This window comes from Equus caballus, chromosome 20 (assembly GCF_041296265.1).
Source record: "Equus caballus isolate H_3958 breed thoroughbred chromosome 20, TB-T2T, whole genome shotgun sequence".
Classification (NCBI taxonomy): domain Eukaryota; kingdom Metazoa; phylum Chordata; class Mammalia; order Perissodactyla; family Equidae; genus Equus; species Equus caballus.
The window spans coordinates 25,487,848-25,513,754 of NC_091703.1; the positions used below are offsets into that span (position 1 = coordinate 25,487,848).

General features: G+C 43.8%; 7 protein-coding genes and 1 non-coding gene across 8 annotated transcripts; 3 read left to right on the forward strand and 5 right to left on the reverse strand.

Moving 5' to 3' along the window:
• Nucleotides 1-24: 24 nt before the first annotated feature.
• H4C2 (H4 clustered histone 2) lies at nt 25-9,877 on the reverse strand. Its single transcript, XR_011429569.1, has 4 exons — nt 9,691-9,877; nt 7,013-7,163; nt 3,408-3,442; nt 25-1,786 (listed from the first exon to the last, which is right to left on the reverse strand). It is a non-coding gene; the product is annotated as a H4 clustered histone 2 (transcript).
• Nucleotides 4,419-6,071, reverse strand: H1-1 (H1.1 linker histone, cluster member). Its single transcript, XM_070244156.1, has one exon. The coding sequence runs from the start codon at nt 5,296-5,298 to the stop codon at nt 4,567-4,569; it is 732 nt and encodes a 243-aa protein (XP_070100257.1). The 5' UTR covers nt 5,299-6,071; the 3' UTR covers nt 4,419-4,566.
• Nucleotides 7,775-8,275, forward strand: H3C1 (H3 clustered histone 1). Its single transcript, XM_014734238.3, has one exon. It carries the CDS (start codon nt 7,775-7,777, stop codon nt 8,183-8,185), a length of 411 nt encoding a protein of 136 aa, XP_014589724.1. The 3' UTR covers nt 8,186-8,275.
• H4C1 (H4 clustered histone 1) lies at nt 9,168-11,918 on the forward strand. The gene has a single exon (XM_070244157.1). It carries the CDS (start codon nt 9,168-9,170, stop codon nt 9,477-9,479), a length of 312 nt encoding a protein of 103 aa, XP_070100258.1. The 3' UTR covers nt 9,480-11,918.
• A 3,694-nt stretch (nt 11,919-15,612) lies between these two features.
• LOC138915054 (histone H4) lies at nt 15,613-16,219 on the reverse strand. The gene has a single exon (XM_070244158.1). The coding sequence runs from the start codon at nt 16,195-16,197 to the stop codon at nt 15,886-15,888; it is 312 nt and encodes a 103-aa protein (XP_070100259.1). The 5' UTR covers nt 16,198-16,219; the 3' UTR covers nt 15,613-15,885.
• A 4,366-nt stretch (nt 16,220-20,585) lies between these two features.
• On the reverse strand, nt 20,586-22,488 carry H3C2 (H3 clustered histone 2). Its single transcript, XM_070244159.1, has one exon. The coding sequence runs from the start codon at nt 21,051-21,053 to the stop codon at nt 20,643-20,645; it is 411 nt and encodes a 136-aa protein (XP_070100260.1). The 5' UTR covers nt 21,054-22,488; the 3' UTR covers nt 20,586-20,642.
• Nucleotides 21,980-22,442, reverse strand: H2AC4 (H2A clustered histone 4). Its single transcript, XM_001496744.5, has one exon. It carries the CDS (start codon nt 22,440-22,442, stop codon nt 22,050-22,052), a length of 393 nt encoding a protein of 130 aa, XP_001496794.1. The 3' UTR covers nt 21,980-22,049.
• A 237-nt stretch (nt 22,489-22,725) lies between the features above and the next one.
• H2BC3 (H2B clustered histone 3) lies at nt 22,726-25,347 on the forward strand. The gene has a single exon (XM_070244160.1). It carries the CDS (start codon nt 22,776-22,778, stop codon nt 23,154-23,156), a length of 381 nt encoding a protein of 126 aa, XP_070100261.1. The 5' UTR covers nt 22,726-22,775; the 3' UTR covers nt 23,157-25,347.
• Nucleotides 25,348-25,907: the final 560 nt, after the last annotated feature.

The window sequence follows — 25,907 nt, forward strand, 5'->3', positions numbered from 1 at the left end:
TTAAAAAGATGTGACCAATAATGCTTGAGGTCTAGTGACATTTTTGTCTTTAGGTATTTTTATTTGTTTTTAAGATAACATTATTATAATTTTACCACAACCTAAAATTTATCATGTTACTTTTTACCCTTTGATTTAGAAATCCCACTTCTGGGAACATATTCTGAGATAGTTGAAAATGACTAAGTAATGTTTGTTAAATTTTTAAAAATCCAGCAATAAGTGACTGGTGACACCAGCTATAGAGCATACACACAATGGAATACTATGGGTACTTGCTAGGCCGTTTTACTAAACAACTATTTAGTAATTAATACTCCTATTTTAATCTGATTCTGTTTCTATATGCAGAATAATATATTTTTTTTCTAGTTCAGATTTACATGTGCACGTTGTCAAAGATCTGAAAAATACATTATGGTATAAAGAAAAGAACAAATTCCCCTCCCCTCCCCCAATATTCCTCTTTTTTACTTTGGCCACATAGGACACAATAAAACCCGTAGCATTAAAATGAGAGATTTCCTGCTTCATCTCTTTTTCCCATCTAGGTGTGATTATTGTACAATTTACTTAGCAAAACCCATTATTTGTAGACTGTAATTTTTTAAGGAGGCCCCACTAATCTTCAATCAGTCCTGGCAGTCACATAACCTGTGTTTTTCTCTGCTCCTCCCATTTTTCTTTCTTTTCAAAAAGCCCCTCTAGCAGGAACAATCAGAACAATTAGTAAAGAACAGAATCTAGACTTTTGGTGGTGAACATGCTAGTAAATACAGGTGTTGAATTATAATGTTCGATGCCTGAAACCTATATGGTGTTATAAACCAATGTTACCTGAACTGAAAAAAAAAAACGGAGTTTGTGTCACTACTGTTACCTGCTTGTCTCAGGAAGATCTCTGAGATTGTGATTTCAAGTCTCTCACACTTTCAAATAGATGTTAGATCTAATATAATTCTGTGGTCAGAACATCTATTAAAACAATAGACTCTTGGAATTGTAAAAGACCACAGGGAGCATCTTGACCTCTGTTTTTCAGGCTTCTTTGACTGTGACCCCAATAAGAAACATGGTCTTCACGACCTAGAACATGCATACATATGCCCAACAATGTGTGTGCATGAAACCTAAACTCCAGGAAGCCCTCCTCTCCTTTACAATATGGCATACTCTAATATGTTCTAGTCTATTCTATTCCTAACAGGCCATGAAAAACACTTCTCTAATCCAACCCCTTTACCTTTAAATAAGTAAATGGAAGCACAAAGAGGTCTAATAATTATCCAGATTTATCTATGATAAATGGGCAGGGCCAGATATCCCCTGCCCTTGATGTTGGATGCCTCAGGATTCAGTTCTTTCCCCTTCATATTCTTCTCTACCTCAGTCACCCCTTGGTGACCTGACTCAGTCTCCTGGCTTTAAATGACATCTGTATACCAGTGACTTCCTAATTTATAGCTCTACCTCAATTCAACTCCTTCCTCCCCAAAACTACTCTTGTCAAAGCTACCAGTAATCTTCATACTGCTAAGCCAGGGGACCATTTTCAGGTTTCTACTCACTTCACTCTATCAGCAGCATTTGAACCCAGTGGATTACTCCCTCGTCCATTTGGTAATCTCATAGAAACTGCAAAACTTCACAACAGAATTCCTGATTCATCCTTCCCCAGATCCACCGCAGCACACTTGCTTCTCTCTTACACATGACTATCTTAGAAAAACACATCTCATTCTTCTAGTTCATTCTCTTCAGCCACATGAGTTTGAGGGCTTAACATCTAAAAAGCAGTAAACAAAAGAGAAAGATCATATGATTATATTAACACATGAGGGAAATCTAGCAGTCATTCAAAAAGTTTTTTAAAAAGTGATATAGGAATTGAAAGTAACCATTTAAATGTAATGGAGATACCAAAAACTAGGAACAAATATTATCCTAAAGAACAAACACCTAATACCATGTTAATTAAAACCAAGAACTAAAAAAGGGATGTCTGATAAAATTATCGTTCAATTTTACTTTGGAAATTCTTAGCAAATGCAGTAAAAAAAAGAAAATGAAATGCTTGGTATTCACATTGAGGAAAACAAAGGAAATTATTTTGCTGATGACTAGGAAAAACTCAAGGGGCTCTAGTTTTTAAGCAGAAAGAAAGGAGAGTAGAATTAGAGAAACTGGTAAATTCACTGGATATAATACATCATTACATTTCTTTCTTCCTAGCAGGAAGACCTAAAAAAAGGAAATGAGAAGAGCATTCCATTCACAACAGAAACAAGCATAGAAATTGATTAAGAATAGAATTAAGAAAGGTACATGACTTATACGGAGAGATCAGTGGAAAAGAATAAGAATACAGAAATAGATTCCATTATATAACAATTTAATAAATAGCAAAGATGATATATGAGTTCAGTGGGAGAAATGGGTGGATTATTTAATAAATGGTGCTAGAACAACTGGCCATCTATCTGTGAGAATTAAACTCAGATTCTGTCTTTAACTACATAAAATAAATTCTAGATGCATTAGAGACTAAAAATTGTTAAGAAGCAAAATTTTTTAGAAGAAAACCTAAAAGGTTGAATGAATAACGGAGGCGTGGGGTTCAGTTTCTTAACCACAAGTGGAAATCTGGAAGCTATAAAGAAAAGATACATTAAACTATTTAACATTCAAAATTCTGTATGTATCTAATAAATTTTATATAATACATGTAAATGGAAAATACATGATAAAGAAAGAAAATATGGAGAAAAAAGCAAAAAATAGAAAACTCTGCAACACAGGTGATAAAGACAATGTTCATTTCTTTATTATATAAAAAAGCACAATGGGACAAGAAAAAGACAAATTGCTCAATCAATAAATGAGCAAAGAGATATAAGCAGGAATTCTCTGAAGAGCATATGCAAACAACCTAAAGAAAGGATGCACTAGTGGCCAATGCAAATGAAAGTGACAATATGAAATAATTTTGACCAGCAGAAATTAATGAGACCACACTTTGATGGTTGGAATGGAGGAGGGGAACCTATTTTCAGAATATGTCAGCACCAGCTGAAATTTAAAATACACTCGATCAATTTCAGCGTTGGAACTCTTATTTATTGCACCATGGTCAGCAGCGGTAAATGGAAACAACGTCAACGCTTATCCCTAGGAAATCTGTGAACAAACTATGCTACTCCACGTGAAGAACATTTAAAAAAAGATGATTTGACTTGAAAGGAATTTCGACAGGTTTTGTTAAAACAGCAAGATGCAGAGAAGTGAATATATTATCATCACTTTGTAAATAATAACAAACCTAACCGAAAAACAAAATAATCACGCACGAGTATGGATAGGCGTATGTAAAAGACTGAATTCAAAGGAAAACATGAATAGCTACATACCAGTTTGAGGGAGCGGGAGTAGGGATGTGAAGAGGCTGTATGGCAGACGTTAGGGGATGAAGGGAGCCAAGAAAACCAACGGAAAAAAGGAAATATCATTAAAAAATAGAACAATTAGTTAAAGAATTTGATGCGCACGTGTAAAAATACAGTTTTACAACGAATTAAGCTGCGTTAAGTAAAAGTAAGTAAAGCTGGTTCTTCATATATTCGGATGATTAAAAAAACGTTATTAGAATCTGAAACCCCGAATTAAAATTTCAAAAGCTTAAAGGGGCAGTTCTGCGAAAGTGTCCCCAAGGACTTAGTGTGATGTAGGGCCGCCAGCGCTGAAAACCTTGCACGAGATGAAATACGATCTAGTTAGGTACAGAGTGGGATTTTCAAATATTATCCAATCAAGGCAGTTCTAGTCCTATAAACAGAGACACCGGGTAAATGCTTTCGGGCTTTAGCGCTAATACTCCATTGCAACCAAGTTCCTTTGTCCTGACCTTGGCTAGAAACTAAACAGCCCGCAAATCAACCCAGGGTAAGGCGCCGCGCAGGCAAGAGCGACCTGCACCGTCAGAGCTGGGCCATGACCACGCTGAAGGAGACGTGCTAAGCCTACCTGGTGGGGCTCTCGAGGACAATAATCTGGAGTGAATCACCGCCATTCCCAAGGACAATTTGCCCGCCAGATTTGCAGGGGGCGTGGTTAAGCCATAGGTTTCACTGATCACCCAAAAGCATTTCTCACGGCCACTCAATTTCGGCTGGGGCACGAGTTGAATCTCAGCTCAAGCTGGTTGCCACTTATAACTTAGTTTGCAGTGTGAGATTTCAGGGCAAGCCCAGAAAACCTGCCCAGGTACAGTTGTAGACTCCAGGTAAAACATAGGTCTACGAAAGTGGCTCCCCAACTTGGCTGCCTTTGAAGCCACCTAGAATTGTCAACAACTCTGAGTTTGGGACCCCAGTGAGAACCTACCAAACATCAAAAGCGGTTCTGACGTAAAGCATGGAGTAGTAACTTAGGGAAGAACCTGCACTTGCATGAGACTTGAGCTTCACTTACAATGACCCAGACCTGCGTAATAAAGCTCTTTCCCTGAAATATGTTGGTGGCTCTTAAAAGAGCCGTTGGGTTACTGGAAGAAACTTCCAACCGGAACTTTTACTTTTTCTTGGGGGCTGCCTTCTTGGGTTTAGAGGCCGTCTTCGGCTTCGTCACCTTTGCCTTGGCCGCTTTGGGTTTCACAGCCTTAGCTTTGGCAGGGCTCTTAACTACTTTCTTAGCCTTCACGACCTTGGGCTTCTTGGGACTCTTAGAAGACTTCTTTGTCACCACAGGCTTCTTGGCCTTTTTCGGGGTCTTGACACCTTTTTTAGCAGCAGCTCCTGTGGCCTTCCTGGGTTTCTTAGCAGCACTCGTTACTCTGGTTTTCGCTGGCACCTTTGCGATGCTGGGCTTAACCTCTCCAGAGGCCGCTTTCTTGTTGAGCTTGAAAGAGCCTGAGGCGCCGGTGCCCTTGGTCTGCAGCAGGGTACCTCTGCTCACCAGGCTCTTGAGGCCCAGCTTGATGCGGCTGTTGTTCTTCTCCACATCGTAGCCAGCAGCCGCCAGCGACTTCTTAAGCGCTGCTAGGGACACGCCGCTGCGCTCCTTAGAGGAGGAAACGGTCTGCACAATCAGCTCTGACACAGAAGGAACCGAAGGCTTTTTCTTGGCAGTACCGGCAGCCTTCACAGGCTTCTTCGCTTTCTTGCCCGCTGAAGGCTTCTCGGGAGGAGCAACAGCAGCCGGAACGGGCGGCGCAACCTCAGACATGGCGAGACCAGGAAAAGACCAAGCAAGCCACCAGCACCCGACAAAGCCGAAGGACGCCAGAAAGCCTGGCGCAAGCATATTTATAGGGCGGGGCCGTGCTGTGATTGGTGCGCGCTGGCGCCCGCCGCTCGCACCCTGGCGCCCCCTGGCCCGCTGCCCTGCTCGCCCTGTCTCAGAAGGGAACGGCGGGCGGCTGGGGCCTGCTGTCACTCTGCCCTGCAGCGCGCGCTAAGGCCCTCAGACAGCAGCCCCACTCGCTTCGTAAAGACAGAAATACTTGGCAGGGAAGGATTAGCGAGAAAGAGCTGTTTGTAAATGAGGCAATCATGTAAGAATCCAGGGAGTTTCACCTGAAACTTCACCTAGAGGAACATTTGTCAGGGACATTCGTTTCTAATTTGCAATAAATGTAAAAGATTGTGTTTTGAGTGGCTGGGAAGAAAGGAAGGCAAGGGGGTGTAAGGCCTTGTCTGCAGGCTTGGGACAGCTCATCAATGTTATTGCCTTTACTAGAAACGCTAAAGAGCGATCTATCTCGTGAAGACCTTTTAGATACATTGATCAAAGAATTACAGAAAAAACTGGAACTCGCTAACACCGCAATTACCATTGAAGCTCCACGTGTGGAAAACTTAATATGCAAACAATTTCTGTAATTCACCTTATTTCTAGACGACTGCACTTCATAAATCTTTGATACCTTTTCATTCTTACAATACAACATACCCGAAACAGGCGCTACCGCTTGTGACCTGTGTTCCTGTCAGCGTATTGCATTCAACAAACATTTATATGGCTTAAAACCTAGCAAACGACGGGCACTAATAAGCGCCGGCTGGACTAAATGGTTCCCCGACAGGTATTGTGCTGTGGGTTTCGTTGCCTTAGCATGAAAGCGAGAAGGCACAGCCCCAGGGGAACATTTAGGGCAATCTTCCTTTATTTGTGGCTGTAAACAGCACTTAAAAGCATCAACGATGCCAAAACGATTTCACATTGCGAGCGAGACTAGTGAGAATAAAACGGCCTTCTCACAGCCCTGTTCCGGGTGACCAACATCCCCGCTCAACTCTGCTCTAGGCAATCGCCTAGCTGCAGGGAGAATGAGGCAGTGACGTCTCATTCCCGCGCGCGCCACTGCGGTTTTCAAACAAGTCCGCACGGACCTAGGTAACCCGAGCTTCTCGGGTTTCCCTCAAACAACGAAGGACTATGTTACCAGTTTGCGGCCAATAACGTAATGGTCCCAGACGCACACTTCCTCCATTTTGTCGACCACCCTTTCCTATTTCCCATTTTTTTGTCTATGTTTTCAAAAGGCATCACGTAATTTCTAAGAATTTGGAAAAGAACAATAGGAACTATGCGTCTCAGTTTGAAGGACAGTCTATAACACACACGATCTTCCTCCAAGACTAGAATGTTTTGTAAGTGAACATTTTTTGAAAGACATAAACTTTGCTTAGAGTAATAAAGGAGGCTTCTAATCAATCGCAGTTTTTTAAACGGAGATCCTGGATACTGGAGTTTTCTCGTTAAAATAATGGTTTCTGCCTCCTGTGTGTCCATTGATTTAAACAGGCCTCAGATAAGATAAAAACTCTCTACGCAAATGAAGGATGCTAGATCGGCTTTCTTAATGGCTGCTCAGTAAAATGGACTCAACCAATCAAAAGGTAGGATCTGGGCTACCTCCTCAATATGAAAGGAGTCACGTTCGCTCTTTTTAAGCTTGAAGTTTTTTAAAAAGTTATAAAATCAGATTTTAGCAACGATAAATTACCCTCTTTACCTGTCGGAATCTAGTTATTGGGCGGAGTCCATCGCCTGTTGCGCCAAAGCAACTGCTCTGAGCCGCTGGTGCTGGCGTACTTTGTGTTCCCAGCGGCGGTGCGGGAGGACTTCGCAGTCATTTCCATTTTGCAGGCCGAATGTACTCTAGGCTTTGGGAAACATACATTTCAGACAGATCCATGTGTAGAAGTCAGAGCATGAACTTTTAGGAAAAGGATGCCTAACAAGAAATATTACTGCAAAAGCTAGCTCAATTTTACTATGCTTGAAAGTGTGTCTTATAGTTTTCAAAGAAATTCTTCAGTCAATTTAAGCATTACAAAAGGATCTCATTTTTGCAAAAGATTTCGGAAATTTGTAACCCGATGTCGGATTATCGATAAGCAGTGTAAAATATTGGGGGCAATATTCCTTAAATTTCTTTCCCCCAAGAACTAAAGAAATATATATAGTTGAAGAACTACAGTATCAATGAAGTAAACGTCTTTAGTTTTATGAAAAAGAAACGCACAAAGCATTGCATTCAGATGTGGAAGAAGGGAACAAAAGAGAAATTTGAAAACGGCCGAAGATAGAACCTAGTGGCCAATGAAACTGCACGGTTGTTGGAGGTTTTAAAGGTAAGCCAATCAGATGCCGCAGCGTGATAAATATTTTTCTCATCCAATCACCACACCTCACGTACTATAAATACTAGCGATGAACGTGGACGATATGTTTCCCTTGTGTTCGGTAGTTGCTTTTGTTCGTATTGCTTGTCATGGCTCGCACTAAGCAAACTGCTCGGAAGTCCACCGGCGGCAAGGCGCCCCGCAAGCAGCTGGCCACCAAGGCGGCCCGCAAGAGCGCGCCGGCCACGGGCGGCGTGAAGAAACCTCACCGCTACCGGCCCGGCACGGTGGCCCTGCGCGAGATCCGCCGCTACCAGAAGTCCACCGAGCTGCTGATCCGCAAGCTGCCCTTCCAGCGCCTGGTGCGCGAGATCGCGCAGGACTTCAAGACCGACCTGCGCTTCCAGAGCTCGGCCGTGATGGCGCTGCAGGAGGCGTGCGAGGCCTACCTGGTGGGGCTCTTCGAGGACACCAACCTGTGCGCCATCCACGCCAAGCGCGTCACCATCATGCCCAAGGACATCCAGCTCGCGCGCCGCATCCGCGGGGAGAGGGCGTAATTACACTACTGGTCTTCTCGGCAACCCCAGTTTAACCAAAGGCTCTTTTCAGAGCCACCCAAGTTTTCAAATAAAGTGGCTGTAAATAAACCCCCGTTATCGACTGTGGTTTAATGTAACTAGCCATATCCCTCCGAAACAGCCGGATTATGGCGACTGACTTTTGTCTGATTCCTGCATATGCGAACTGCCTCTTTACAAATGAGCAGGTCCTAATAGATCCAGTGAGCTTTCAGAAAACGGGAGGGAAGTGGCTTTTGAAGAGCTTTTATAATATGGCTTTTTGAGCATCAGTTGTAAAGCTGATGAACAGGGATAGTATAAGGAGCTCTATCAAAACACGATCAGATGTGGATAAAAAGTAAAATATCTTAAAACCCTAACTTGTCGTTAACTATGAACTGCTTATCTTTTCTTCGATTTTGAAGTTTTTAAGGTTGGCCCTGAGCTAACGTCTGTTGCCAATCTCTCTTTTTTTCTCCAAGCACATAGTTGTGTATCCTAGTTGTAAACTAGAATGCTACTTCTCTGTGGGAGCATGGCTTGATGAGCGGTGCCATGTCCGCCCCCAGGGTCTGAACCGGCGAACCCGGGTCACTGAAGCGGAGCGCGCTAATTTAAACACTCGGCCACCGTGCCGGCCCCTGATCCTGATATTTTGAAGAGTATCAAAATTTATTATTGTGAAACTATGTTTTTGCTTTTTTTTTCCTCTCCTATTTAGAACATTTTTGGAGTCACAACAGGAGTTTACTTCAAGCCAATTAAGGAAGCAAAGACCTATGGTCAAGCTGGGCCCTGTTCCTCCCCCCGCGAGTTCCCGGGGATTGGAGGAGGGATTAGGGGAGGAGACTGTTGTCGTCACATCTCCCGCCTGTGCGCTTTCAATTCTCTATATCCGCTGGGGGCGGGGAGGAGTGTTTATATAAGGATCGGCTCTCTCTTCTTTGTCACTTACCTTTGGTTCGCTTCTGGGATAATCATGTCCGGACGCGGCAAGGGCGGGAAGGGTTTGGGTAAGGGAGGCGCCAAGCGCCACCGTAAGGTGCTGCGGGACAACATCCAGGGCATCACCAAGCCTGCCATCCGGCGCCTGGCCCGCCGCGGGGGCGTCAAGCGCATCTCTGGCCTCATCTACGAAGAGACGCGTGGTGTGCTAAAGGTGTTCCTGGAGAATGTGATCCGTGACGCCGTCACTTACACCGAGCACGCCAAGCGCAAGACTGTCACCGCTATGGACGTGGTTTACGCGCTCAAGCGCCAGGGGCGCACTCTCTACGGCTTTGGCGGCTAAGCTTCCTCATTTCTCCATCAGGACCTTACCCTTCTCAACAAAGGCCCTTTTCAGGGCCACCCACCTATTCAAAAAAAGAGCTGTCCTGATCATTTGTCAAGGACTTTAGTTTGCAGTTCAAAGCTGAAATTAAATGAACAATATTGAGAAAATCCTGAACTATGAGATTCTGGGAACAGAAAGCAAAATTTAGTACCATATTTGTACATACCCGTAACTCCTTCAGGTCGATGGGGTATTTTCTCACTTTCCTTTATTCATTCGATACGGGTAGGCGAGGGATGATATTCTAACTTGAAAGAAAAAGAGAAAAGAACCAAGCATAGTACGAAACTTGCCTGGGTTTTCAGGAACAAAGAGAAACACTGCCCAATCAGCAAGCCCCATCCGTGGTTATCAACCAATCAGAACTGATGATCTCATGTGGTTCCCTGCGGCGAGCCAGATTGGGGGATGGGAAAGCGGGCGTTTCTCGCCCAAGCACTGGTTTAGAGAATTTTTAAAATTTGTCTTTTTATGGATTATGAAATAGAGACATCTAAATGTCCCTCGATCGTGCCCTGAGAACAGTACTAAAATTATTGCCGCTAATGGATTCGTCTTGATTGAAAAAACAATCCCTGAAAATGGTGGGCAGAGGAGGAAACCCGATTCAGACTGCCAGAAAACCCAGGGCACTGGATTCAAAGGAAATTAAAATGTGGTTTATGGAGAGAACGCACCTCCCTTCCAGTGTCAACACAGCCCTCAGCAGGTAGCCGTACTTATTTTCCTTCCTTCATAGAAGCATGAAAATAAGAGTGATGGAAATGTTCGTTAGATAGATTGTGGCGATGGTTGTACAATTAAGGAAATATACTAAAATTCATTGAGTTGTACACAAAGTGGGTGAATTTTATGGTATGTAAACTGTATCTCAATAAAGCTGTTTTATATATGTGTATAGGAGGCAGGGCGGAAGGAGATGAGGTTGGTAGGGGAGGCACGGTTGGTCCGTGAAGGGCCTCTCCTGCTCAACTTGGAAGTATGGGCTTGATCTAGTCAGCCGTTGCAGCCACCGAAGGTTTTTAAGCAAGGGTATCCCTGGTCCAATTATGTATTCCAGTAGTATGTTAGACTTCAGAACTCAGCTGGAGAAGGGATGTGATTTCACTCGAAATTGGCTAATAGAGAAACAGCTTATTCTCATCTAAAGGGATATTCACAAATGCCTCTGTCACTGGGTTCTTTTTGGTATCATTTTTTTAGAGGACTGATTTCAGCCTCAGTATGTTAGCTTCAGCCAGCGTCTCTCCTAGTTTTTTTGGTTCCATTTTCCACCTGATAACTGTTCTCCACGATTTCTTGGGGGATGATAAAAATTCCTAGCTTAGCTTATTTTACTGAGGAGAATTCACAGCTGCAGCCTGGATGGCCAGAGGAGCGAAAATGGGCCTGGTTGGGAGAATGGTCATTTTATGTCCTCCTTAGCTGGTGTTCCTTCGAGAGAGACTTTTTGACCTCATGTAATGTGCCAGATACTGTCTAGGCATTCGGGTCCATCAGTGAGCCAATCAGAGACAATTCCCTGTCCTCCACCCAGAATATATGTAGAGAGGTGCCTGGATAGAGATTACCTATGTGGGAGGGGAGGTGTGGATGCTATAGCAATAGAAACATAGCTTGTGTTATGGTCAGCTTGGCTTCTTTAGTTCATAGCCTTGAGGTAGAATAATACACATTCAGTCATACTCATCACCGCCCTGGGTGAAAACCTCTGAGCTTGATTCAGTCCTAACACTCATGAAGTCCTTGTTCAGAACAAAGCTAATGCCTGATTTGCTGCTTCCACATCTTTCCTCAGATCTGGAGGAAAACCGTCATGCTGATAGATTCAGGCAGTGGCAAGTCAAGGAAGTGAGGATGGGCAATCAATCACGGCAGCACTCTGGTGTGCCAGGTGGGGGTGGGGGGCGCCTGGGGACTTGTGTAGAAAATTCATGCATGCATTCATTCAGCTGACGGGGTTCAGGACACGCTACGACCTAATATAGCACCTTGGTGTGTTAAATATCTTAAGCTCAAAGGAATTTGAGAAAATGGCAGGAGCAGGAAGGTCACTCCGACCTCCCCTCACTTCCCTCTTCTTCCCTGAAAGCGGGTGATAAAGCGGGTGATAAGTCTCCGGTGTGAAAGGTACCCTCCCTGTACCAGAAGGAAGGGAGACATCCTTGTCACCAGAGGCAGAGAATTTACGTCCCAGGAGACTGAATGAACAAACCTTCTTACTTCTTCATTTTACTCTCCCTAGCCCACACCCTTTTGCCTTGTCAATTCATCAGAAATTTATGTTTCTTTGTGTAAAAGAGATAAAAGCTTCCTGCTCTGGTCACTTCCTTGAGTCTCATATCTTGTGAGACTCCTGTACATATGTACGTAATTAAATTTGTTTTTCTTCTTTTAATCTGTTTTTCTTATTATAGGGTGTTCTCAGTCGAGAACCTGGAAGGGGAAAAGGAAAAGTATTTTTCCTCCTCTACATAATACACCTTCATAGAATACCTATTAGATGTCAGCCCCATTGTAAGTTCCAGGGACACTTCAGGCATAAAACAAAGTCCCCACTTTCAAGGAATTATATTCTAGTTGGGGGAGAGACAACAACAAACAAAAATTAAAAATATATTGTTACAGGTGGGGCTACATATGCTAATTTAATAAATGAGCAGAAAGGGGTATTATTTTGCATACCCCTTTCTCTTTCATAAGTTGGTGGTTTGAGCAGAGGCCTGAATGAAATGAGTTCTGAAGCCGTGCAGGTATCCAGTGAAAGGTGGCAGGACATGCCACCCCAAAATAGGCCTCTGACATGAATATTGTTTTGAACTAAAGGCAGTTGAAAAACAGCAGGTGCAAGAAGGGTGCTCTGACCTCTTCTTTTCTTCTTGAAAGCAGGAGATAAAGTCGCCATATGGACAGTGTCCTTCATATACTAGCAGGAAAGTAGCATTCTCATCACTAGGGATGGGGAGTCGAGGCCGAGAAATCTGTACAAAACTTGTAAACTAACCCTTATCTTCCTAGTCACTTCTCCACAATTAAATCCTGTAGCCCAAGCCTCCTTGCCTTGTCACATTTTCACAATTGACCACTCTGTCTAACTCAGTATGGAAGTGTTCAACTCTAACTGCTTCTTCCAGTCTTCATTTCCTTATGAGGGTGCCTGTGTCGCATAAAACTCATTGATGTAGCCCAATGTCTACATATATATAAAAAATAAGTAAATTGTATGTTTTCCTCCTGTTAATCTATTTTATGTCAATTTAGTTCTTAGGCCCAGCAGAAAACCTTAAGAAGGTGGAGGTCAAATTTTATCTTCCGTACATCAGGATAAGATACTTCTAGAAAGAAAGAAAAACAAGTACAAAGTCTCTGAGACTGGAACGTGCTTGGTCCATTCCAGAAGGAGGAAAAAGGTCAGTGAAGACAAATGTGATAGAGAATGAGGTCAGAGTGTGACCAGGGGTTAGATCAGGTGAGGCCTTATGCGTAGGGTGACCAACTCATCCTGTTTGCCTGGGACTTTCCAAGTTTTAGCACTGAAAGTCCTGCATTCCCAGAAAGTCTCCCAACTCAGGCAAACTGGAATTTTTGTTCACCTTCCTTAGAGGCTTTGGTAAGGACACTGGCTTTTATTATGAAGAAGATGGAAAGCCACTGAAATGTCTGGAGCAAAGGGTGGACACAATGCCCTTTAAAAGGATCACTTTTGCTGCTGGGTAAAGAAAAAACTGTAGTCATCGAGTGGAAGCAGAAAGACGAGTTAGGAGTCACTAGGGTCGTCTGGACAGAATGTGAGTGTGGCTTGCCCTAGGGTAGCCGCAGAGAATGTAGAGAAAGGTGGCCTGATTGATTTTGAAGATAGCTCTGTGTGGATTGGATGACAGTTGTAAGAGAAAGGTCAAACAGGAATGCAAGGTTTCTGAACTGAGCCACTGGAAGAATAGAGTTCCATTTATTGAGGTGGAGAATATTGCAGGAAGAACAGATTTGGTACTTATGTGTCAAGATATCTATTTTGGACAAGTTGGTGATGCCCACTGGAAATCTAAGTAGATATGTCAAATACGCAGTTGGGTATATGAGTCTGGTGATCAGGGGAGAGGTCAGGGAGATGATTTATATTTCCAACACTATTTTTCTTAGATTATATGTTTTATTATGAAGCTTGAGGTGGGTGGAAGGAAACTGATAAAGTTGAGCGAGGTGATGAAGGCCACCCTGCACAAACAACCATTGAGAATGAGAAGCAGTTGGAAGCTGACACTGTCATAAGCTTTAGTGTAACTACAAGCAGACCTGACAGCTAGGCCATGGTGTGTCCTGTTAAACAAAAATTATTTCACAGAAGACGGAATATTTGAGTGTGAGACTAGATGACGTCACCAAAAATAGAGAATGGGCCCAAGAACTGAGCCTAAGGTACTATAGAGAGTATATACTGGAGTACAGTTTTCCTATTTGTTAGTTGGGCCGTACAGTATCCCATTTGTTATGGACGGTTGATGTTCCCCCAAAATTCATATGTTGAAACCCTAACCCTCAATGTGATGATATTAGGAGGTGAGGCCCCTGGACAGTGATTAGGCCGTGAAGATGGAGTACTCATGAACGTGATTAGTACCCTTTATATATTAAAGAGACCCCAGAAAGCTCTCTGGCCCCTTTCTTCTGCCATGTGAGGACACAGCAAGAAGACAGCAGTCTATGAACCAGGAATTGGGCCCTCACCAGACACTCAATCTGTCTGAATCTGTCCCGTCTGAATCTGCTTGAACCTTGATCTTGGACTTCCAGCCTCCAGAACTGTGAGAAATAAATGTTTGCTGTGTAAACCACCGTCTGTGATATTTTTGTTATAGCAGCCTGAACCAAGGAACCATTTAATGGATATGGATAATACTTTAGCCCCTTCTGATGACAATTTACATGGTTTCTATTCATTTACTATTAGTGTGCTGCAATACAGTTTTGGTTCTTAGTAATCTCACCCAGTCTCATCATTTAAATGCTGATGATTCCCACAGTTTTATCTCTAGTCCAGACCTCTTGCCTTAACTCAAGAATCTCACTTTTCCAACCTCCTTTTCAGTATCTCCTCCAGTGTCAGGGAGAGACATGGTAGCAGAGTACTCAGGCAGCAAAGTTGTTGTTTTAAGCAGCCATCAATACATTTCTCAAGCAAATCAAAGATGCAAGATTATTCAGTTGGTTATCAATTTGAGGACATAGTTTCAAACAACTTTTTATAACCATATTGTTTATAAGTAGTCTTTGAAAGGTTCATTAAAAAAAACCTTATAATTTACAGCGGGCAGGGGAAAGAAGAGATGAGCTGGAAGGAGGGAGAGAACGAGGGGGAAAGTGCAAAACAGCCTCCTGGGATCCACCGTTACCACGAAGGAGGGAGCTTCCCTACAACCTCAAAGCTAAGCCCTGCCTGAGGCCTCGGGGTTCAGAGGAAACTAGAGCTGAATTAGAACACAGACAGCCCTAGTCTAGTAAATGGGATTTTACAAACTGCTTAGCCAGACGCTTAGGGAAGGCCCCCAGCCTGAGGATGCAAATCAGCAATGCGGAGGTACCTTCAAACCCAAGACCATCGGCTTTGTGGGGCGTGACGACACTCAGGACGGTATCTGGCTCAAACTCTAGAGGCACTGGCAGCGAAGGCCTGGGGCGTGCGACCCAGCGGAGGAGGAGGGGGCGGGGGACGAGGGTGTGAGGCGTAACTGCAGATCTCTCCTGACGTTGTTCAGGGCAAACACACTAAGAATTAACACCCAGTCTTGCTGGCGGTGTCGTATGTATTCCTTAGAGCGGCCGGCAGCACCCTGGCAGGCTCTCGCGATGTCTACGAATAGTTAACCATCCTAGGACCAAAAACGAGCTCGGCGCTACTTCCACACAGGAGAGAAACTGCCTCCTCGCTGAAACCATGGCCTGCAGTTAACACTTTCACAAGGGACGTGGATCGGGCAGAATCTCTCCCACGTGAAACAGCTGGGGACTCCGGATCCTTCCGACCTCCACTGGGGGTGCAGAGACTTTTCGCTTGAGTTCCTTATTTCAGTCTCAGTCCCACCTATCGGACAGCCCTTGCTCGTTGCTCATTGGCCGAAGATACGCGCTGCTTATTGTACTAACAGATTGGCTCAGAGACGCCTGTCCTGAAAGGAACCAGCCGTTCGATCTACAGTTACTAATAAAGGGCGAGACCGCGTTCGTATTTAAACACAATTACTATTTCTAACTGCAACACAACTACACTGCGAAAGCCACGTACAGCTCTTCCTGAGAAAGAGTGGGCGGCCCTGAAAAGGGCCTTTAGATGAAAGAAAAAAAAAAAAAAAAAAAAAAAGAGGACTTAGCCGCCGAAGCCGTAGAGAGTGCGCCCCTGGCGCTTGAGCGCGTAGACCACATCCATGGCGGTGACCGTCTTGCGCTTGGCGTGTTCCGTGTAGGTGACCGCGTCCCGGATCACGTTCTCTAGGAAGACCTTGAGCACCCCGCGGGTCTCCTCGTAAATGAGGCCAGAGATACGCTTGACACCCCCACGTCTGGCCAAGCGCCGAATAGCAGGCTTGGTAATGCCCTGGATGTTGTCGCGCAACACTTTGCGGTGGCGCTTAGCACCCCCCTTACCAAGACCTTTGCCGCCCTTACCACGTCCAGACATGATCGCCCAATGTATGGGATGCAGTGATGACACTGCACGTTGGTCATGAGTAATTATAAGCTGTAATCGGACCTAATTGAGAACTGAAAGCGCAGGCGGGAAGCGAGGCTCTGCCACCGCACCCTCGGCTCCGCCCCTCTCTGGGCGGTGATCCAGTGACTGCCGGAGACGACAGAGTAAATCGTTTTACTTTTAATCTTTCGACTTTTTGGCTCCCGTTGCTATTTGAATCTGAACCAATATCTTTGGCTGAAAATTTCACCAGTGCTTATGTTTTATGACAAAGTCCTGTACTTTTTCATTCAAAAGGGAGTGATTGCTAGCTGTGAAGATTAGCAGAATATGCCACCCCAAAATATGTCTCTTTGGCATAAGGGCTATAGAGTTAATTATTTTTAAGAAACATCAGACATCTCTAAAAACAGTAGAATTTACTGTTCTGTAAAGGACACTTACATTTATAAAGGAAATCTCAATTTTTGTGTCTCCGTTCTGTACCAGGAAGAGAAGGATGACTAAACCACCAGAGAATCTTGTCAATGGAGAAGGCATGGACATAATTTTATGTAACAACCTTAGTCTTGTTTACTGTCCTTTTCCTGGTCACCTCCCATAGCTGGCTCCCCACCCCCTCATATCTTTCTTTTTCCTTTAGCTAAAGATGGTATTTAAGGCCGTGTCTTGGGCCAATTCGGGGAGTTTCACTCGGTTTTCCTGGGTCTCTCCCATGTGTACCTGAGGTATACATGCTATTAAATTCTGTTTGTTTTTCTCTTGTTTATCTGCCTTTTATATAGGGGGTCTCAGCAAAGAACCTAGAAGGGTAGAGGGAAAATTATTTTTCCTTCCCTTCAGGTATGTTGATTATTTTCAGCTGTAGGCACTTTGAAAAACTGCAAATGCAGAGAGAGGCTTTCTCTGAACTTGGCTTATCTACCCAAAGACAAATCCTCCAAAAGGAAATCAATTGTCAGAAATCCCTTCCCAGAGAGTTTCATTAACATGGGAGGAGTGACACTTACCACAGGAAAGACTAAAAGTTGACACCACACCCAGACAAATCTTGTCACAAATAATCATACCTCCCATCTATTCTAAGGGTTCATTCATCTTTGCAAAAAATCATCTCTCTCCCCTAAGAGGCCTACATTTCCCCTCCCTTTTCTCTATTAAGATGTTGTTTAAGTCTGAATTCTAGCCATGTCTGGAAATAACTCCTTTTTCCCTGGGTATCGCCCATGTACACATGAGGTGTACACGTTAGTACACTTCTATTTGTTTTTCTCATGTTAATCTATCTTTTATTACAGGGATCTCAGCTAAGAACTCAGAAGGGTAGAGGGAAAATTATTCTTCCTGCCCTACAGCTGTGTGACCTTGTAACCTTGCTTTCATTTTCTTCATCTGTAAAGCTGGGGTAATGATACGACTCATGGAACTTTGGTGAGGCTTGAAATTAGCTAATGTAAGCAAAGTGTTAGAACAGAGATTGGCACAGAGAAGTCCTCCCTAAGTGGGACTTGTTTTTCGCTGTTACTAGTACTTAAAGAATCTGCCTGGGCTTGGGATATTGCCCTGAGCTCTCATTTTCAGGCTTTTACTCCCAACACAATATTGAGAAGACAAGTGTGTATATATTAGCGAGGATTTTTCCTAATCACAGCATTTAATAAAGTACAAGACATTGATGGATTCTGTTTTGTTTTTCATACATGACATGTTAAAAATGGTTGTCTGGAAATGTTCTTTTGTACCTTCTCCCAAGGTGCATTGAGAATCTCAATCTTCTGACTTTCCTGCAACCAGGCCTGGAGAGCAGTTCAAATGTCTATACCCACTTCCCACTGTCGTCTTAAATCTCCCTAAGACACTCATTGACCAATAGGTCACTTCTACTAGGACAACTGGCAGGGCTACTACTAAATTTTTAAGTCTGAAAAACACACTCTGACTTTGACTTCCTCCTCCTCTCCTCTGAGAGTCTCTAACAAACCAAAACTGGTTCTAGACTCCCACAGCGTTATCTGCAAATTTCGGCCTGTCGGGTAACATCACTCTGTGGTGCCTGGGGATGAAAATGCCTGTTTGACAGAAGGCCATGCAAGAGCCATTTAAAAGATGCAATTTTTGCATTAAACACCCCCTTTTTGTCTCCAGCCTGATCTTAGTCAGTCCGATAAGATAAAGTAATAGATGTTTAAGGCAGTGATATACACTGGTGCTACCCTCCAGTCCAAAACATTCAGCAAATTTTCTTTTACAAATGTGAATTTTTCCCATTCTTTGATTTTAAAATATCAGCTGAAGTTTTATTTTAAACTGAGCAGAATCTATGCAACTAAGTCATGCCAAATGAAAAGGAAATTTAGAAGCTCAAGTTTGTCTTTATTTCAATTTTTAAAAAATCCTAGAGTATAAGAGAAACTGATGCACAGCTCAGGAAAATTAATAGCATTTATATAACGCTAGGCATCCAAAAATCACAACCCAGAGGTGGGTACTGTTAGCCCCATTTTTCTGCTGATAGAGAAACTGATTTGTCGAAGATGACACAGAAAGTAGTAAAGCTTGGGTTTGAACCCTGGCAAGCTGGCATTCAAATGCTGCTCTGTGCTGCCAGCTTCCAGAGTACATCGGCTTGTAGAAAAATTAACAAGGTTATGAGTTTTAAGATGATGCTAACCATTTTTTCCTAGCCACTGGCAGTTGTTCCATCAAGGGACTCAAGTAAATGAAGACAAAGCCAAATTCATCTTCCTTGGCTGGAGAGTGGGGAGTGGGGCAAAGGAGCAGCCATTCTGAGCCACTGTCTCCTGTCCGTCTGACCCTCATACAGTAATGGGCATTTTTACATTTTTAAAGCTATCTGGTCAGGTCCTGTACCTAAAACACCTTTTTTCCTACAGATACACAAAATCTGAGGAGAAAAAGTCAGTGTACATAAGAGCCAGCACAGCTACAACAAGAGAAATCGAGACACTTGGATTTCAGCTGGGCTTGGTTTAAGCCAAGAGCACTGATGCAGCTGACAGGTCTCTTGTATGGGTAACGGAGGTTTGTGCCAGGCAAAGTTGCTTGTGCCAGAGTCTGAAAAAATGAAATATTAAAAATAAAACAACACACACACGGAAATGTCCAACCTTATCATTTAAAAAATGCAAATATTATACTGTAAACCAAAAGGTTTTTTTTTTTTATTAAAACTCTGGCACACAAATAAATCCAAGTAAACTACACAATTCAGGTTTAATCTTTTGGGTGTTCTGGTTTTTGTTGTTGAAAGTTCTCCAACGATTTTACCACGGTGCATCAATTCACATCTCAGATGGACGCAAAGAAAGAATGCCAGACTTAAGGAATAAGGTGTGGAGGAAAAGAAAACTGCAGCAAAGCCTTTGCAATCGGTGGCTGTCATGTTCTTCAGCATTCTGTGTTGTTCTAAAGTAAAAAATTATTTGTAAAATATAGTGTAAAATTTACACAATAAAAAAAAGATTGCTGTCTGAAACAATCATTGGGTGAAATACAGAAATTAAAGTTTAAAGTAAATGTTATTTTTCTTCTCACATTCAGACACTATCCCCGTGTGGGTCACCTTCCTTGTAATACTGAATCCGCAACTCCCAAATATAGAAAAGCAACATCACTAAAAGGAAAATGGTTTCAACTTGTAAATCCTATTTTGAATGGAAACTACTGCCAAGAAATGTGAAAAAATTGTGTGGCACAGCATACCACAGGGCACACCCTTAAAAGAGATAAAGCAATGCAACCAAGTAGATTAATACACAGGTGCACATATAGAAAATAATTTAGTAAGTAAAAGGGATTGGATAAATTATGCTTGGTCAACAGATTAAAAAATAGGTAGCTAGCTTTAAAATATGCAAGTAATTACTTACCTCACATTTACAACAGATTTCCAGGTTAATTTAAAAGGTAAGAGGAGATCCAATGTATATATATTGGGGTGAAAGTCTTCTAATATACTGAAAAGAAAATAATTTTAACTCTAGATTTCAAACGAGGTCTTTTGGACCCTGAAACACTTTACAAAAAGCTCAAGACAATGTACATTTCTCAGACTATTGTTTGTGTTTCTGGAGTGCGATTACCGAAATTAATCCTGTCTAAAACAAGTAAGAACATAGCGAGAAAGCACCTTAAATGAGTATTACTTATTATAGTTGAGTACAGCTGAAACCATTAGGAAATCTAACGTTGCCTTGTTGTATTGTCTTCTGGTACTGGTGACCATACCGCCTGCTCCCGATATTCCTATTAGGGATTTAGAACTGATTATATAGTACCAGCGTTTAGCCCGGTCAAGTAGTTTTATGTAAAGCGGCACATAAAATAAGCTATCACAGCTACTTCTGTTGAGATCATTGGGTGGCTCTGAAAAGAGCCTTTGGGTTCAGGGTTCGCAGACTAAAAACGACAATTTATGCCCTCTCCCCGCGGATGCGGCGCGCGAGCTGGATGTCCTTGGGCATGATGGTGACGCGCTTGGCGTGGATGGCGCACAGGTTGGTGTCCTCGAAGAGCCCCACCAGGTAGGCCTCGCACGCCTCCTGCAGCGCCATCACGGCCGAGCTCTGGAAGCGCAGGTCGGTCTTGAAGTCCTGCGCGATCTCGCGCACCAGGCGCTGGAAGGGCAGCTTGCGGATCAGCAGCTCGGTGGACTTCTGGTAGCGGCGGATCTCGCGCAGGGCCACCGTGCCGGGCCGGTAGCGGTGGGGCTTCTTCACGCCGCCCGTGGCCGGCGCGCTCTTGCGAGCCGCCTTGGTGGCCAGCTGCTTGCGCGGCGCCTTGCCGCCGGTGGACTTACGAGCTGTCTGCTTAGTGCGAGCCATTGGGAGTGTCTGAGGACACGCTGAGTCAGTGGCACCCACAAGCCAAGTTGTCTTTAAATATAGTTGGAAGCATTCTGATTGGCCCTGTCAATTTTCAAAAGTCCCGCGCGATAAAACCATTGGCCCAAGGGGAACCAGGAGGAGTGGTTAATTACTAGAGCATTTGATTGGATGAATTACGTCACCGTCCATCCTCTTTTTTTGTCTGACATCTGAAGGAATTTTCAAACGTTCTAGCTCATCCTGTTACCAAGAACGTGTGCTTAACGAGCCATCTAAGGACCACATTAAATGTAACTTCTGATTCAGTTAATCTGAGTGAGACTTGATATGCTCAATTCTTGACACGATGGCAGGTTTCTCAATCCTGCCGGTCTGCACACTAAATTCAATCTCTTTCTTCTCCCCCAGACAGGTTAGCTTTTTAAAAAGTAAGTCTCCAATCGCCTGGACTGTCGCTTCCTAGCTCTTGGTCTTTATAGCTCCCCTACTCTCGAGTTTATTTTCTCTTGTATCAAACTGCATGGCACTAGGGTCCCTGGGTGGATTACTTGGGAGATCATATGTAAAGCCCCTGGTCTGTTAATGAGATAACACGATGGACCGCCGCAAATGTCCACTGACTTATGTGGGACAAACGGTTTTTGTTTAAACTGAAAACTTCATAAGCCCCAGCTGTATTATTGGCCAATGGGAAATTTCCCTGCTCCTTGCTATTCTCGAGTCCGCGTAACCTCCCGACTCTGCCTTTGTTTTAGAAACTTCTTGGTGTCCTAAATTCCCCATATAATGTACTTATAATCTTTATTGTGAACAGCGTATATTCCTGGAACTCAACGTTTTATGGCTAACTGTACTTTACAAACACATTTGAAACTATTACTACCGACGAAACAGCCTGGTTACCAGCTTTTCTTGTGAAAACGTGGACGGCTCTGAAAAGAGCCTTTATATGACTGAAAAAACTGAAAGTTATGCGCTGTTCTGGCTTAGGCTTTACTTTCCCTTGACCTTGTGATGACTTTCAGTTTTCTTGGGCAGCAGCACGGCCTGGATGTTGGGCAGCACACCACCCTGCGCGATAGTCACTTTGCCCAGCAGCTTGTTGAGCTCCTCGTCGTTGCGGATGGCCAGCTGCAGGTGGCGCGGGATGATGCGCGTCTTCTTGTTGTCGCGGGCCGCGTTGCCCGCCAGCTCCAGGATCTCGGCCGTCAGGTACTCCAGCACCGCCGCCAAGTACACCGGCGCGCCGGCCCCGACCCGCTCGGCGTAGTTACCCTTGCGGAGCAGGCGGTGCACTCGGCCCACGGGGAACTGCAGCCCGGCCCGAGAAGAGCGGGTTTTAGCCTTAGCTCGAGTTTTGCCTCCTTGTTTCCCACGCCCAGACATAGTAAGCGAACAAAACTCAAAGACCAAAACTCAGCAGACAACAAAAAAACCTAAAGCGTGGGTAGAAGAAATCCTTTTATAGACAGCGCAGGGATGTGCCAGTCTGCTATCCGATTGGTCAAAATGGGCTGTTTATATATCCAATGGGAAAAGAGAATGTGAGTCCCTTATTTGCATAAACATCTCTTCTCAGTGCTTCTGTCCAATCAGAACTGAGAGATCTTGAAGCTTCCTTTGCATTTAAGAACTATAAATAAATGGGCTCTGGACTCACCATGTTACTTTTTGTGGCGGGGATTGTGGTGTTTGTTTCTACTGCTTTTTGGAAAAACCATGCCTGAACCTTCCAAGTCGGCTCCGGCGCCTAAGAAAGGCTCTAAGAAGGCTATCACTAAGGCTCAGAAAAAAGATGGCAAGAAGCGCAAACGCAGCCGCAAGGAGAGCTACTCCATTTACGTGTACAAGGTGCTGAAGCAGGTCCACCCCGACACCGGCATCTCGTCCAAGGCCATGGGCATCATGAACTCGTTCGTCAACGACATCTTCGAGCGCATCGCGGGCGAGGCGTCGCGCCTGGCGCATTACAACAAGCGCTCGACCATCACCTCCAGGGAGATCCAGACGGCCGTGCGCCTGCTGCTGCCCGGGGAGCTGGCCAAGCACGCCGTGTCCGAGGGCACCAAGGCCGTCACCAAGTACACCAGCTCCAAGTAAATGCCTCTGTAGGCACCATTTAATCCAAAGGCTCTTTTCAGAGCCACCCACTTTTTCGAAAGAGAGCTATGACTGCCATTTCTTAGTGGAGTAGCTCGGTCTGGACTACTGATTAGTTTGAGTACTAAGGAATCTATTCAAATGATTGGTGATAGTTGAGGCAATATTAGAGGCAATATTCTACTTTGTGGGTAACTTGGCTTTAAGAGAAATACACTGCTGTGGTACAGTATCCTAAGGACAGCTATTTCACATCTTTGTTTTCCTAAACCCATGTTCGGTCTCCTCCTGACCAAGCCTCCCGGTGCTTGTTAAACTGTACAGGAAGTGTTCACTCCTCCCCTCTCTGCCCCTGCATGTTTATGATGGAAATTGAAATTTCTCTGCTGGGTAAAGAAAGCGGTTTAAGGATTTCAGAGAATTAGGTAGCCTAGCGAGTATTAAGACTGCCCTTGGCTGGGGGCAGGGGAAGGTCCGAGCGGCGGAAAGGGCAGTTAGGGGCGTTGCTTCCCGGAGCCTGAACTCACCCTATCTTAGAGCATTTGGGAAACTAAACAAAATCACTTGTGGGTCCCGTGGACACTTCTAGAGGGTATGCAATCTAAAGCCGTTTCAATTTTTCTTGCATCCCAGAAATCCGGGCTCCCGTTTCCTGGTTCATTTACTGTTCAGGGATGCCACCAGCAGTGCGGGGACGGTGGCCCTCCAGCTCCCGGAGGGACAAAGGGTTTGAATTTCCCGCCCTGCCCCGTCTGGCGCCACCTCGTGGCTGACAGGGAGGGCCCCAGTTGGAGAGGAAGATGTACTAGTTTACTGGGTAAACCTTTTTCAAAGAATCCAGGACTCCAAAAATAATCCCAAGAAGACAGAAAAGGCATTGGTTGAGGAAGAGGAGTCAGTGGGGCAGTTCTAGGTCCGGGGTTGGGGGAGGGGAAGTAGAGCGAGGAGAAGATTCAGCTGCTGACTGCATATTAAAAAGGAAAAACAAAAGTATTTTCCTTCGGTTCGTGAGCGCTTCATGTAGGTGACATACAGCAGTGTCTTTGCATGAAGAAATAAAATTTAAAGTAGAATTTCTCAGAAAGGACCTCTTTTAAGAGAAAATTTAAACTTAAATTATTTTTCCCCACATCCCACGTCTCAGCTGACGGCAGCATAAATGTTTCCTATCCCAGTATATGCAAAATATAATTGTGAAAGAGACATTTGGCTTAGAAATTAACAATTTTTAGTTTTTTAGATTATAAAAAGATCCCTCCTCCCCCCAAAAATTAGTAGCAAACTCAGGCTACAGTTTAAGAATCACTGACCCTTGTGTCTCCCAGGGGGTGAGATCTGCGTAATAATGTTATTTCTTAGCCTCTTCAGAATGATCTTCTGAAGTAGCGATTATTTTCTCCTCACCTTGTTCTTCATGACTTTTGCTTGTCTGTTTACTTTCTGCCTTTCTCTCTCTTTCTCTTTCCTTCCTTCCTCATTTTTTACTCTCATTTCTTCCCAATGTTTGATATTTTACCTAAAACTATATCCTGAGTTGACAAGCTCAAACCAAAACCCAGACCTCCTAAACTCAAAGCTAGGCCTTTTTGCCATCTGTTCTGACACCTGGCTGATCTTTAACAAGCGAACGGTGATAAACAAATGGCAAGCAATAGGATATCTTGGAGCATATGAGGAAGCCATTTGGTGTAAACGTAATTTGGCCTGACCTTGTTCTTTCAAGAGGGCCTGATGTGGCTGTTGAGCATACATTGTATATCTGCTTTAAGCATTTGCTGTGTCCCAAGGACAAGAAGAAATCACCTTGAGATAAAGATACACCCCCCCACCTCTGCCTAAGGATAACCATCTCTCCCTAGGCTAAGAATTGATTGCTGTGCTCACCCTGTGACTACCCAGGTCAAGACAACAGACTTACTTCCTTCTGTGTCCGTCAATCACTTTGCCAACAGAGCAATCTCATGACTATTGTAAAAGGGACATTTCTATCATATGTGACCCACACTCTTTGATAGTATATAACCACTCTGTACACCCCGACTTCTTTGGTGCCCTTCCTTCCTTGGGGAAAGAAGGCCCCAGGCTAAGCTAGTCCTCAGATCTGGCTCATAATAAACTCACCCCAATTTTCATTTATAGATTGGTTGTGGACTATTTTCATCGAAAGTGGGGAATTTAAAAAAAAAGAAAATGAGATGCCTGAAGTCAGTGGTAGACCCTGGATCTGTAGCGGGGATTGAGAAGCCAGGAAAAAAATTTATGAATCTCCCCAGTTGATTCTGATGAGGCACCAATTCTGCCCATAGCAGAGCCAGTAGGCAAGCCCATGAAATTGAGTGAAATACTAGAGAGGTATATACACCCCCGTTCCTAATAAACAGCCACATCTTCTTCAGAGCTCCAGTCTCTGAGTGACAAAGCCAACAGGAGAAAAGTTACCTGTACTACACCCCAGTTCTCCTTTCAGTTATGGAAAGTTTTGCTTACCTCCCTATCCAACAAAGAAGACTTGAAGGCAATTTATCTTATATACAGATTTTATTTTTTTAACACATATCCCTTAGTTGCTTTCCTGAAAGACTGTTTACGTTCCTATTAACAGTATTATTTTGCTGACTTCCACAAGTCCTCTTGAACAGTGGATGTTGTCAGTCTTTTAAATCTTTTCAATTCTGAGACATGAACAATTAAATCTCATTGTTGTTTTTATTTTGAAAACAACTACTATTAATGAAATTGAACATTTTGATA